Source organism: Phacochoerus africanus, chromosome 5, assembly GCF_016906955.1.
Source record: "Phacochoerus africanus isolate WHEZ1 chromosome 5, ROS_Pafr_v1, whole genome shotgun sequence".
Classification (NCBI taxonomy): domain Eukaryota; kingdom Metazoa; phylum Chordata; class Mammalia; order Artiodactyla; family Suidae; genus Phacochoerus; species Phacochoerus africanus.
Genome location: NC_062548.1, coordinates 64,326,284 through 64,340,532, shown reverse-complemented (window position 1 = coordinate 64,340,532; position 14,249 = coordinate 64,326,284). Strand labels below are relative to the sequence as shown.

General features: G+C 38.7%; 1 protein-coding gene across 1 annotated transcript in view; it reads left to right on the top strand.

The window, feature by feature from the left end:
- DNAH6 (dynein axonemal heavy chain 6) overlaps nucleotides 1-14,249 on the top strand; it is a 258,349-nt gene that overhangs the window by 191,953 nt on the left and 52,147 nt on the right. Inside the window, exons 62-63 of the mRNA XM_047781653.1 lie at nucleotides 3,536-3,671; nucleotides 10,612-10,781. Coding sequence (XP_047637609.1) covers nucleotides 3,536-3,671; nucleotides 10,612-10,781 — 306 coding nt within the window. The remainder of the gene's footprint in view (nucleotides 1-3,535; nucleotides 3,672-10,611; nucleotides 10,782-14,249) is intronic.

The window sequence follows — 14,249 nt, the reverse complement described above, 5'->3', positions numbered from 1 at the left end:
TTGCCAGGTCAATTAGGCAAGAAAACTAAAGGAAAGGCATCCAGATTGGAAAGGAAGAAGTAAAACTATCTCTGTTTTCAGGTAATAAGTATGTAGAAAACACTTAGGAATCTACTTTTTTAAAAAAACTATTAGAATTAATTAACAAGCTCAGCAAGGTTGTAGGATACAGGATAAATATACAAAATTAATTTGGATTTCTTTACATTTGCAATGAACAATATAATAGAAACCAACAAAATAATTACATTTATAATATCATCAAAGACAAAAATTCTTAGAAATAAATTTAACAAAAGAAGTTCACACTTCTCTGAAAACTACAAAAGAGATTGAAAGAAATTAGAGGACCTAGTAGGAGTTCCTGTCATGGCGCAGCAGAAACAAATCCAGCTGATAAACATGAGGTTTCAGTTTCGATCCCTGGTCTTGCTCAGTGGGTTAAGGATCTGGCGTTGCTGTGGCATAGGCCAGCAGCTGTAACTCCTGTTCGATCTCTAGCCTGGGAACCTCCATATGCCATGGGTGTGGCCCTAAAAAAAAAAAAAGGCAAAAAAAGAAGGGCAAAGAAAAGAAATTAGAGGACCTAAAACATTCCACATTCATGGATTGGAGGTTTAATATTATTAAAATTGCAATATTCCCCAAACTGATCTGTAGATTCTGTGCAGTCGCTGTTAAAATTCTGGCTGTTTTCTTTTCAGCAATTGCCAAACTGATCCAAAAATTCATATGGTATTGCAAGAGATCTCTATCCCAAGGCTCACTGCAAAGCAGCACTAATCAAGACAGTATGATACTAGCATAAGGATAGACATATGGATAAAGGAAATCAAATGTGAAAGTCTAGAAATAAAACAATACGTCAGTGGTCAACTGATTGCGACAAGGATACCAGGACATTTCAGTAGGAAAGGGGCCTTTTCAACAGAGGCACTGGTACAACTGAATAGCCACAAGCAAAAGTGAAGTTAGACCCTTACATCACACCATATATAACTTAAAATGGATCGAAGACCTAAATATAAGAGCTAAAACTCTTAGAGGAAAACATAGGAGTAAATTTTCATGACCCCAAATGTTACAACAGATCCTTCAGCAGAAGTAAACATGTCTTTGCTTCAAAGGATACTGTCAGGAAAATGAAAAGATAACCACAAAATGGGAGAGAATATTTACTAATAGTTTTCTTTTTTTTTTTCCCACCTCCCCACAGTATATGGAGTTCCCAGGCCAGGGATCAGATCCCCCCAGGCATCAGATCCAAGCCTTGGTTGCAACCTACGCCACAGTTGCAGCTGGATCCTTAATGCACTGTGCAGGGCCAGGGATCAAACCTGTGCCCCAGCACTCCCACGAGGCTGCCAATCCCATTGCTCCACAGCAAGAACCCCTGCTAATTGTTTTCTGATAAAGGCTCTGTATCTAGAATAGATAAAGAACCCTTACAAATCCATAATAAAGACAACCCAACTTAGAAATAGGAAAAGGACCTGAATAGATATTTCTTCAAAGATGAACATAAGCACATGAAAAGATGTTTGACATCATTATTCATCAGGGAAATGCAAATCAAAGCCATAAGGAGATGCATTCACACACACTAGAAGGGCTAGAGTTAAAAGACTGTTGGTGAGCACATGGGAAAAAAAAAAGCAAAGCCCTTGTAAAGGGCTCACTAGCATGAAAAATGGTGCAGCTGCTTTAGAAAAGAGTCTGGCCACTCCTCAAACAATGAAATGTAGAATTACTACAATTACTACATGACCCAGCAATTCCACTCCTAGGTATATACCAAAGAAAACTGAAAATTTATGTTCACACAAAAATTTAGATGCGAATATTCATAGCAGCACTATTTGTGATAGCCAAAAAAAGTCGAAAGAATCCAGTCCATCAACTGACGAGGGATAAACAAAATGTGGGAGATCAGTAACAACAGAATATCCTTCAGTCATAAAGAGGAATGAAGCAGATATATATGCCACAATACGAAGAAACCTTGAAAACATTAAGCTAAGTGATAGAAGGCAGGTACAGGGAGCTCCCCCTCATGGCTCAGCGATAACTAGTATCCATGAGGATGGAGGCTTGATCCCTGGCCTCACTCATTGGGTTAAGGATCCGGCATTGCCACGAGCTGTGGTGTAGGGGTCGAAGATGTGGCTTGGATTCCGTGTTGCTGTGGCTGTGGTGTAGGCCGGTAGCTGCAGATTCAACCCCCAGCCTGGGAACTTCCATGTGCCACAGGTTAGGCCCCAAATAAGCAAAAAAAAAGGCAGTTACAAAAGACAACATATTATAAAATTTTAATTCTATATTTTATTTTTATTCTGAAGATAGGCAAATCTATAGAGACAGAAACCAATATTAAACTTTGAAATTTAAGTTTCAAAGTACTAAATGCTCAAAGAACTAGTTTCAGTTATTTAAGCCTAGAGGGTATGGGACAGATAGGGGGTAATTTCTAAAGAGTACACAGGGTTTTTTTGAGGAGATGAAATGTTCTAAATTGAGGTGATGGTTACACAAAACTGAATTTACTAAAAAAAAAAAAAAAATTGGAGTGTGTGCTTTAAGTGGATCAATTGCATGATATGTGAATTGGATCTCAATAAAATCATTTTAAAATGTAGTATAGGAATTCCTGTCATGGTTCAGTGGAAATGAATCTAACTAGTATCCAATCCCTGGCCTCGCTTAGTGGGTTAAGGATCCAGCTTTGCCGTGAACTATGGTATAGGTTGAAGATCTGACTTAGATCTGGCGTTGCTGTGGCTGTGGTATAGGCCAGTGGCTACAGCTCCAATTCAACCCCTAGCCTGGGAACTTCCATATGCTGGAGGTACGGCCCTTAAAGAAAAAAAAAAAAAAAAAAAAGGCTGAAATAAAATAAAATACAGTGTAAAACCTCAGGCAAATATTCATGAAATTTTCAAACTAGTTTCAGTCTGCAGTCATAGCTGTTTCTCTGTCTCTTTTAAAACTGTTCACCACATGCATGGGCTTCATGGAATATTGCCAGATGACGCAGTAATCTTCCCAGAAATTTCTGAAAATGTATGAGGTGATTAGACCTACATACATTCAGCCCAGCTGGAATGAGATTGCTGCTTGTATTGCTACTGATTTTGCTTTACTATTCAGAGAACATCCAGGAGCTGGATTTAGAAACTGATTCTCTTGGGAAAAAAATCATTAATATAAGAGTATTTGAGAGGTGGGGAGAGACTGGTGTGGCGTGTTGGAGAATAGGCTAGAAGTAGGCTTGACATTTAATGTTAACCCTTCACCAGATGAAACGCTTTCTGCACATGTCAACATGGAAACTTTCATCAGCTGTACTTCCGTTCAAAGGCCAACGGGTAGAATTGATTCAACACCATTTCTCTTTCACCATCTTATACCTGTCTTGCATAAATGGTTATTTTTAACACGTGACTATGCTTGATTTTTTTTTTTCACTTAGACAAGGTAAAACCATATTCTGTGGTTGTCTTTGTGAATTATTCATTTTATTTCTCTCTTCTAACAGGAACACCCACCTAAGCCTGACTTTCCCTGGCTGGTTACTGCCATGTGGTTCGCATGCTGTGATTTAGAAGAATTATTTCCAGTTTTTAAAGGACTTACGCAGTATATAGTGTTACATCCTATTTCCATACGCATAGGTAATATGTCAAAAAGGATCTGCTATAGGGAGTTGTCCACAATCTCTTGTATTTTAAGGTCTCCTTTAGCCTCATCTGTAATGTCAGTATTTTTCAGTAGGAAATGTCTCCATTATTAAGAAGTTGTGAATTACTTGTTTCCCATTTCTTGAGTTGAACGCTTGGCCCATGAATTTTCAATATTTCATGTCTACCATTATACTCGTTTTCAGGAGACACATTTACCTCTAAATGTTGCTTTAGCTGCATCCTGTATGATTTTTATTTAACTTTTTAGTTGAAAGCTAACATACATGTGGAAAAGTACATAAGTCAGAATAACAACTTGATTATTGGAAACTGACTGTACTTATTAGGCACCACCCAAATTGAGAACTAGACCAGTCCCAGCAGCACAGAATCCCTTAGACTCCTTCACAGAACCCTTTCTCTCTTCCCCAGAGTTATGCCTGCTCTGAAGTATAACATTCTATGTTATTTTTTTCCCTACAAGTTGTTTATATGTAGCCCTTTTGATTCTAAAAGTATGCTTTTCAATTCAAAAGTGCACTTTTGAATTCAAATTATTGTTTATAATTTAATTGTAGAAATTATACTCATAGTTTTCATGGAATTGATTCTTTGTAAGTTATTTACACTTCAGTTTATGTAAAATGTCCCATGTGTGTCTCTTCTTGGATGCAAGATTCCATATGTGATCTTTAGTTCAAGCCTATTAAACTGTGTTTATTTTACTATTTTTTATACTTAATGTGTCAGTTTCTAAGAGAGATATTTTAAGGCAAACCACTGTAATTGATCATTTCTCTTTGTAATTCTGGAATTTTTCCCACTGTATCTTGTGGAACTGACACTAGGTATAAATGGGTTTAGGATTATCTTCTTTTTTATTAAATAACATTCCTCTTTACACTGAATAGTGCTTTTTGCCTTAAAATGTATTTTTCCAATGTCAGTTTTATTACAGCAGGATTCTCATTAGTAATCCCCCCTCTATATATTTCTACACTCTTCCAACTCTTTCATGTCACCATATTTTTTGGTGGATCTCTAGCGGGATTTTATTGTTTTGAGCAATGTCAGAGTCTCTTTTTTAACAGGCAAGTTTTAATCCAATTATTGTAAGGGTGATTTTAATTTTTTTCAATTACTCAAATGAATTTATCACATATGTAGTTGCATAATGATCATAACAATCTGATTTCATAGGATTTCCACCCCACAGCCCAAGCACATCCCCCCACTCCCCCAAACTGTCTCCTCCAGAGACCATAAGTTTTTCATTGTCTGTGAGTCAGCATCTGTTCTGCAAAGAAGTTCACTCTGTCCTTTTTTCAGATTCCACATGTCAATGAAAGCATTTGATGTTGGTGTCTCATTGTATGGCTAACTTCACTTAGCATGAGAGTTTCTAGGTCCATCCATGTTGCAAAAATTGCTGGTATTTCATTCTTTTTAATGGCTGAATAATATTCCATTGTCTATATGTACCACATCTTCTGGATCCACTCCTCTGCCAATGGACATTTAGGTTGTTTCCATGTCTTGGCTATTGTAAATAGTGCTGCAATGAACATTGGAGTACATGTGTCTTTGCAAGTCGTGGTTTTCTCTGGGTAGATGCCCAGGAGTGGGATTGCTGGATCAAATGGTCGTTCTATGTTTAGTTTTCTGAGGCATCTCCATACTGCTTTCCACAGTGGTTGCACCAATTTACAATCCCACCAACAGTGTGGTAGGGTTCCTTTTTCTCCACACCCTCTCTAGCACTTACTGTTTGTAGACTTTTGGATGATGACCATTCTGGCTGGTGTAAGATGGTACCTCAGGGTGGTTTTGATTTTCATCTCTCTAATAATGAGTGATGTTGAACATCCTTTCATGTGTTTCTTGGCCATCTGTATGTCTTCCTTGGAGAATTGTCTGTTTAGATCTTCTGCCCATTTTTTGATGGGGTTGTTTGTTTTTTTGGTATGGAGCTACAGAAGTTGTTTATAAATTTTGGAGATTAATCCCTTGTCAGTTGATTCACTGGCAAAGATTTTATCCCATTCTGTGGGTTGTCTTTTCGTTTTGTTTAGGGTTTCCTTTGCTGTGCAGAAACTTTGACGTTTGATTAGGTCCCATTTACTTATTTTTGTTTTTGTTGTCAGTACTCTGAGAGGTGGATCTGAGAAGATGTTACTGTTGTTTATGTCAGAGAGTGTTTGGCCTATGTTGTTCTCTTAAAGAGTTTTATAGTGTCTGGTCTTATATGTAGGTCTTTAATCCATTTGGAGTTGATTTTTGTGTATGGTGTTAGGGAATGTTCTAATTTCATTCTTTTCCATGTGGCTGTCCATTTTTCCCAGCACCACTTATTGAACAAGCTGTCCTTTCTCCATTGTATATTCTTGCCTCCTTTGTCATAGATTAGTTGGCTGTAGGTGCGTGGGTTTAATTCTGGCCTTTCTGTCCTGTTCCACTGATCTATATTTCTGTCTTTGTGCCAGTACCATGTGGTTTTGATGACTGTTGCTTTGTAGTATAGTCTTAAGACTGGGAGCCTGATTCCTCCAGCTCCATTTTTCTTTTTCAGGATGTCTTTGGCTATTCTGGGTCTTTTGTGCTTCCAAACAAACTTTAAAATATTTTGTTAGAGTTCTGTGAAAAATGTCCTCGGTAATTTGATAGGGATTGCATTGAATCTGTAGATTGCCTTAGGTAGTATAGTCATTTTGATAATATTAACTCTTCCAATCCACGAGCATGGTATGTCTTTCCATCTATTTGTGTCATCTTTGATTTCTTTCATGAGCATGGTATGTCTTTCCATCTATTTGTGTCATCTTTGATTTCTTTCATCAGTGGCTTATGGTTTTCAGAGTACAGGTCTTTTGTCTCTTTAGGTAGGTTTACTCCTAGGTATTTTATTCTTTTGGATGCAATGGTAAACGGGATTGCTTCCCTAATTTCCTTTTCTGCTCTTTCATTTTTAGTGTATAGAAATGCCGTCGATTTCTGTGTATTGATTTTGTATCCTGTGACTTTGCCAAACTCGTGGATGAGCTCTAACAGTTTTCTGGTAGAGTCTTTAGGATTCTTTAGGTATAGTATCATGTCATCTGCAAATAGGGATAGTTTTACTTCTTCCTTTCCAATTTGGGATTCCTTTTCTTTCTTTTACTTCTCTGATTGCTGTGGCTAGGACTTCCAGAACTATGTTGAAATCTTAGAAAAGTACAATCTTCCAAGACTAAACCAAGATGAAATAGAAAAGATGAATGGACCCATCACAAGAACTAAAATTGAAACCGTGATTAAAAAACTTCCAACAAACAAAAGTCCAGGACCAGATGGCTTCACAGGCGAATTATATCAAACATTTAGAGAAGAGCTAACACCTCTCCTTCTGAAACTATTTCAAAAAATTGCAGAGGAAGGGATACTCCCAAAATCATTCTATGAGGCCACCATCACCCTGGTACCAAAACCAAAGATTCCACAAAAAAAGAAAACTACAGGCCAATTTCACTGATGAAAATTGATGCAAAAATCCTCAACAAAATACTAGCAAACCGCATCCAACAATACATTAAAAGGATTGTACATCATGATCAAGTGGGATTTATCCCAGGGATGCAAAGGCTCTTCAATATCCGCAAATCCATTAGTGTGATACACCACATTAACAAACCGAAGAATAAAAACCATATGATCCTCTCCATAGACACGGAAAAAGCCTTTGACAAAATCCAACACCCATTTCTGATAAAAACCCTTCAGAAAGTGGGCATAGCGGGAACCTACCTCAACATGATAAAGGCCATATACAACAAACCCACAGCGAACATCATTCTCAATGGTGAAAATCTGAAAGAATTCCCGCTGAGATCAGGAACAAGACAAGGATGTCCGCTCTCACCACTACTCTTCAACATAGTTCTGTAAGGGTGATTATTGATCTATTTCAGTGGCTCTCACCTGAGGAAGATTTCGTTGCCCAGGGAACATTCAGCAATGTCCGAAGACATTATTTGTTGCTACAACTGGGGTGGTGCTACATGCATCTAGGAGGTAGAAACCAGAGATGTGACTAAACATCTGACAGTGAATGCTCAGAGCAACCCTCCACAAGTGATCACTTGGCTCCAAGTGGCAGTAGTGGCAAGGCTGAAAACCCCTGATCTATTTGAACTTACTTCTGCCATCCTGTTTTGCAGGGATTTTTTTTTTTTCCTCTTTGGCAAGTTTTCTTCTTTGCCTCATTTTGATTTCTCCTTCCTTGCCTTCAGGTGAATTGTCCATATTCTTTTTTTTTTTTTCTTTGCCCATTTTTTTTTAATTAAAGTGCAGTTGAATTACAGTGTTGTGCCAATTTCTGCTGTACAGCAAAGTGACCCAGTCATACATGTATATACCTTCTTTTTCTCATATCATCCCCCATCATGTTCTATCCCAAGAGATTAGACCCCAACACACTTTTTTATTTCCCCTGTACTGATTTGAAATTCTATGTTCTATTTCTATTTTTTAGTAATTATTCTTCTACTTCTCATATGAATACATGTTTACCTGCATATAGCAAGTAAAAGTGCAATGATTTAAAGTCTTCATGGACCAGAATTTCTAGGTTCCTTTAATTTCTAAATAAAGACTAGAAAAAATAAAATACTCTTCAATAAATAAATCAAATAAAAATTATGTGTATTGTGGACCAGTTCAACAAGACAGCTAGAGGTAGAACACAAAAGAAAAATCATCATAGAAGAAGCCTAGTGATGGACAGTTAGGGACAGACCCAAAGCAGAGGGCTAGATGGAACCTCATAAACACAGAAGCAAAGAAAGGAGGAAGAGTTAGAGGCTGAAAGGCAAAGTAATTGTGAAAACAACTCATCATGTTTGGACAAAAGACACTGTATCATTCCTATCAACTGGGACTAAAATGTTAACAATTTAAATCAACTTTCCTTCTTTCATTTGTTAAATTTCCAGGTTTAGTCCAGAAATCCTACAGAACTGTGAAGGTGTCTACGTGTGATAGGATGGTTTCTATTCCAAAAGTAAACTTTAGATCTTCGCAGGTGAAAGTTAATGACTACTTTCAATGCCGATCTTACCTTCAAAGCCTTCCTAATTGCTTTAATCTTGTGTCTTTGAGAGTTTTTAAGTGCTTCATGACCTAATGGTTGAGAGTTATAATTTTTTTTTTTTTTTGGTCTTTTTAGGGCTGCACCTGCAGCATGTGGAGGTACCCAGGCTAAGGGTCAAATTGGAGCTGTAGTCACCAGCCTATTCCACAGCCACAGCAACTTGGGATCCAAGCCACATCTACGCCCAACACCACAGCAACACCAGATCCTTAACCCACTGAGAAAGGCCAGGGATTGGGCCTACATCTTCATGGGTACTAGTTGGGTTTGTCAACCACTGAGCCATGACGGGAACTCCGAGAGTTATAATTTTAAATTATCCTGCCTTATTAGCCAAAGCCCTAGTGATTATACAATAATGAGAACCTGAGGGGAAAAGAAGTCCTTTTGGAATAAATGGTTCTACCACCCGGTCCTCAGAATAATGCATCCACTTTCAACCAAAAAGCACTGTGGTGTGTTCTGCCCTTTGGTCCCATACATGTAATTGTCCTTATTCCATACAGAAATTAGAAGTCTTGCAAAGGTACATACGCTCCAGGGCCATGGTCTTAAGTGTCACTAAATTTCTGTCACCAGCTCTGTGGTTGCTATTGTTAGGCCCTCAGAGGAGAGGCCCCAGCAGACCAGCTGGGAGAGAGTGGTTTTCTAGCCTCCCTTGTAAGCCAACTATTTTGCCTAATGTCTGCCCCCAGCAACCTGTTTCATCACCAGAGGACACACTAGCCATGTAGGTTTGCTGGGCAACTTACAGCAGACTGTGCACCCTGCACCTGTAGGAATTTCAATGCTAATTCTTACTGCATGTTATGCTGTTGTGAGGGCTAACTAGCATCCTGATGCTAATGCAAGATGCAATCCCATTTCTTATAAATATTCCAGGGGGAGGAGCAATGTGTTCTGTTTATTAGGGCATAAAAGTTACATCTATGTCAATTTATTCATGTATTATTTATATTATAAAAATTATACACGCCAGACTTTCTAATTTATCTCATCTGTCACAGACTGTGTTTTTTCCTACCACTATGATTTTTTTTTCTGCTTTTCTTCTGCTCGCCATGGTTTGATATATTTTTATGGATTATCTGGCACACAGAAGTTTATTTTATTATGGGGTTTATATTTTAATTAATGTAACTTGACCTACTTTGTCCCGTTTAATCATATTTTCCTTGAGTTCTAATATACCCGCTGTTACTCTTATCACTTCAGTTTTCTTTTTCTTCACATCTGATTGCTACATTGCTCTGCATCCTTTTATTTTTAACTTCTCTGTCATTTGTTTTAGCCTTGTTTTTTAGAAGTGGTTTGAATTTGTTTTCTGATCCTATTTTAAATTCTTAATTTTTTAAATTAGGTTGGGTAAGGGGGAATAATAAGATTTACATTTGCAGTAATGTAAAAAACTAATAGTAAAAAATATAGAGTTTTGGGGGGGTTTCTGGGGTTTTGGGTTTTTTTTTTTTTTTTTTTTTTGCTTTTTAGGGCTACAGTGTGGCATATGGAAGTTCCCAGGCTAAAGGTTGAATCATAGCTGCAGCTTCTGGCCTGCCCCACAGCCACAGCAAAGCAGGATCCGAGCAGTGTCTGCAACCTACACCATGGCTCAGGGCAAGAGTGGATCCTTAACCCAATGAGAGAGGCCAGGGATCAAACCTGCATCCTCATGGATACTGTTTGGGTTCGTTACCACTAAGCCATGATGGGAACTCCCTAAATGTAGAGATTTTTAAATGACCAAATATAAGTATTTAATTTCAAAGTCAATTCTAATTAAAGCATATTTTAAAATTGTGTTTCTAGGATCTTTTGAGACTTATATTAACCCAAATGATGGGGAAGCCTATTCTAAAATGAAGGAGGATGATCGACTCATGACAGTGGAAAGGATGACCACAAACCATAATTCTTGGCATCCAGAATTAAGTTCTTTCCAAAAGCTAATTCTTATTAAATGCTGTAAAGAAGAAAAGGTAGGATGCTTTTTCATTAAAGAAATGTGTTATAATTATTTTACTAAAGCTCACCAGCCAGTTATGATTCAAGAACTGATTAGATTTGTATAGAGAGTAACAATGGCCAAGTTTGGGAGGTGGTTCTAAGAAATAGAGACTTTCTGTTATTCATAGAACACAATGTTTTATACAGAAAATAATGAAAGGAAAGGCTGGAGAGCCAGCCAGGAGTCTGGTCATCTTTTCCTAGTGTGTGCCATTGGGGAATTCATGCTCTCTGCCAGGGAGAATGAGGGTCTGCTGGACAGTGTTAGCAGGGGGGTGTGGGCCTTTTAGATCTTGGTAGCAATGGGAAGGGGGCATTTGAAGAGAACAAAACATAGTCACCAAGACCAGTTTGAAGATGGTTGACAGAGTTTATGTAAGAAATGATGGCACACACAACCTCTCCCATCCTTTTACCAACAGTGGAAGAGATCTAAGAAAGGGCTCATATACTGGGAGAAAAGGAGAGTTTCTTTGGGAGCAGAAGCATAGTACAGCTGGAAGAATGGGAGAGGTTGTGATCAAAGCTGAGCCTAAAACAAGCAGTTCTGCATGATGACAGTGTCCTAAGGGTGACCATGGGTGTGGATGACTGAGGAAGTGATGAAGTGATGTGCACTAGAGTTAGAGGTCAAGGAACTGTACGGTTAGAATGTAGGATGGCTGGAGTTCCCCTTGTGGCTCAGCAGTTAACAAACCTGACTAGGTAGGATCCATGAAGATGTGGGTTCGATCTCTGGCCTCACTCAGTGGGTTAAGGATCCAGCATTGCTGTGAGCTGTGGCGTAGGTCACAGACACGGCTCAGATCCTGCATTGCTGTGGCTGTGGCACAGGCCAGCAGCTGTAGCTCTGATTCGACCCCTAGCCTGGGAACTCCCATATGCTTCGGGTGCAGTTCTTAAAAAAAAAAAGAATATGGGAATGTGGGATGGCTTTATGGACCCTAAACCTGGGTTGTGTCACCCTAGACAGTAACAATACAGTGCCTGGTTCACAGGTGATAAATCACTGGGGTAGACATTAATGGAGAGGAAGACTACAAGCCAGGTGGAAAGTCTTCAGTGAATTTGGGGCAGTTGCTACCAGACTGGATGCTGACAAAAATGAAAGGATGACTACATGGCAGGGGTCCCAGAGAAAAATGAGTTTTAAAAGACATAGGCTAGAAAACTCTAGACTGGGAAATTGTTGTTGTTGTCCCAGGTTCTGTATCTCTATGTAGGCACTAAGGTTAATTCAGTTATAAGTTTATGGGAAAAAGGGACTTATTAAAATAAAAGGATACTGGAGTAGCTCAGACATTAAAAGAAAAACCAATTGATCATGCCTCAGGGAGAGTAGTTAACCTGGGTAGCTCAATATAACTGTGTAGTATTGCCATTATCAGCACTCAGCTCTCCACTATGACTGGTACTCTAGTTTCAAATTCTCAGGAGAGAGGTTCTGATTGGTCCAGCTTGACTTAAGTTTTACTGATGGTCCAATTAGTTATGAATAGGAAAATTTCATCATCCAGTAGATGCTGGAACTGGAAGATTACTGGAAGAGTGCCCAGAGAAGAGGTACTGGTTGGCTACATCAATGCCAGGGTTTTCTATATATAATATTTTGTCATCTGCAGTGAGTTTTATTTCTTCTTTTCCAATTTGGATGCTTTTTATTTTCTTGTCTAATTACTCTGGTTAGGACTTTCAATACTATTGAATAAAAGCAGTAAGAGTGGGTATCCTTGTTTTGTTCCTTTCTTTTCTTAAAGAAAAGGCTTTCACCATTTCACTGCTAAGTATGACGTTAGCTGTGAGCTTGTCATATATGGCCTTTATTTTGTTGAGTTGTGTTCTTACTTTGTTGGGAGTTTTATCATAAATAGATATTAAATTTTGTCACAGGGTGTTCCCGTCGTGGCGCAGTGGTTAACGAATCCGACTAGGAACCATGAGGTTGCGGGTTCGGCCCCTGCCCTTGCTCAGTGGGTTAACGATCCGGCGTTGCCGTGAGCTGTGGTGTAGGTTGCAGACGCGGCTCGGATCCTGCATTGCTGTGGCTCTGGCGTAGGCCAGTGGCTACAGCTCCGATTCGACCCCTAGCCTGGGAACCTCCGTATGCCTCGAGAGCAGCCCAAAGAAATAGCAAAAAAAAAAAAAAAAAAAATTTGTCACAGGCTTTTTCTGTATCTATTAAGATGATCCTATGATTTTTATCTTTCACTCTGTTACCGTTGTGTATCTCATATATTGACTTGAAAATATTGAATCATCCTTGAATGCCTGTAATAAATACCAGTCAATCAAAGTATATGATCTTTTTAATGTAATGTTGAATTCTGTTTGCTACTGTTTTGTTGAGAATATTTGCCTCTACATTTTTCAGGGATATTGGCCTACAGTTGTTTTTTTTTTGTTTTTTTTTTTTTGTCTTTTTAGGGCCGCACCCACAGCATATGGAGGTTCCCAGGCTAGGGGTCTAATCGGAGCTACAGCTGCCAGCTTACATCACAGCTCATGGCAGCACCAGATCCTTAACCCACTGAGTGAGGCCAGGAATCAAACCTGCAACCTCATCGTTCCTAGTCGGATTCGCTTCCTCTGAGCCATGACGGCAACTCCTACAGTTTTCTTTTTTGTAGTGTCCTTATTTGGCTCTGGCATCAAGGTAATGATGATCTTGTACAATGAGTTTGGAAGTGTTCCCTCCACTTCAACTTTTTGGAAGAGTTTGAGAATGGTTGGTGTTAATCCTTCTTTAAATGTTTAGTAGAATTACCAATGAAATCATCTGTTCCTAGGCTTTTCTTTGTTGGGAGTTTTTTTGTTTTTTTTTTTCTTTTCTTTTTCTTTTTATGGTCACACCTGCAGCACATGGAAGTTCCCAGGCTAGGGGTCAAATCGGAGATGCAGTTGCAGGCGTACGCCACAGCCACAGCAACGCAGAATCCAAGCCCCATCTGCAATCTACGCTACAGCTTGTGGCAATGCCGGATCCTTAACCCACTGAGCAAGGCCAGGGATTGAACCTGCATCCCCACAGACACTATGTCAGGGACTTAACCCACTGAGCCACAATGGGAACTCCTATTGGGAAGTTTTTTATTGCTGATTCAGTCTCCTTACTTGTTATTGGTCTGTTCAGATTTTCTCCTTCTACATGATTCAGTTTTGGTAAGTTTTGTGTTTCTAGAAATTGATCTATTTCCTCACGGTTATCTGATTTGTTGACATTCATAGATGTCTAATGATTCTTTGTATTTCTGTGGTATCAGTCATGTCTTCTCTTTCATTTCTGACTTTATTTATTTGAGTCCTCTTTTTTTGCCTATTTAACTAAAAGTTTGTTAATTTTATTGCTTTTACAAAAAAAAACTCTTGGTTTTATTGATATTTTCTGTTGTTTTCTGGCCTCAATTTCATTTATTTCTGTTCTGATCTTTGTTATTTCCTTC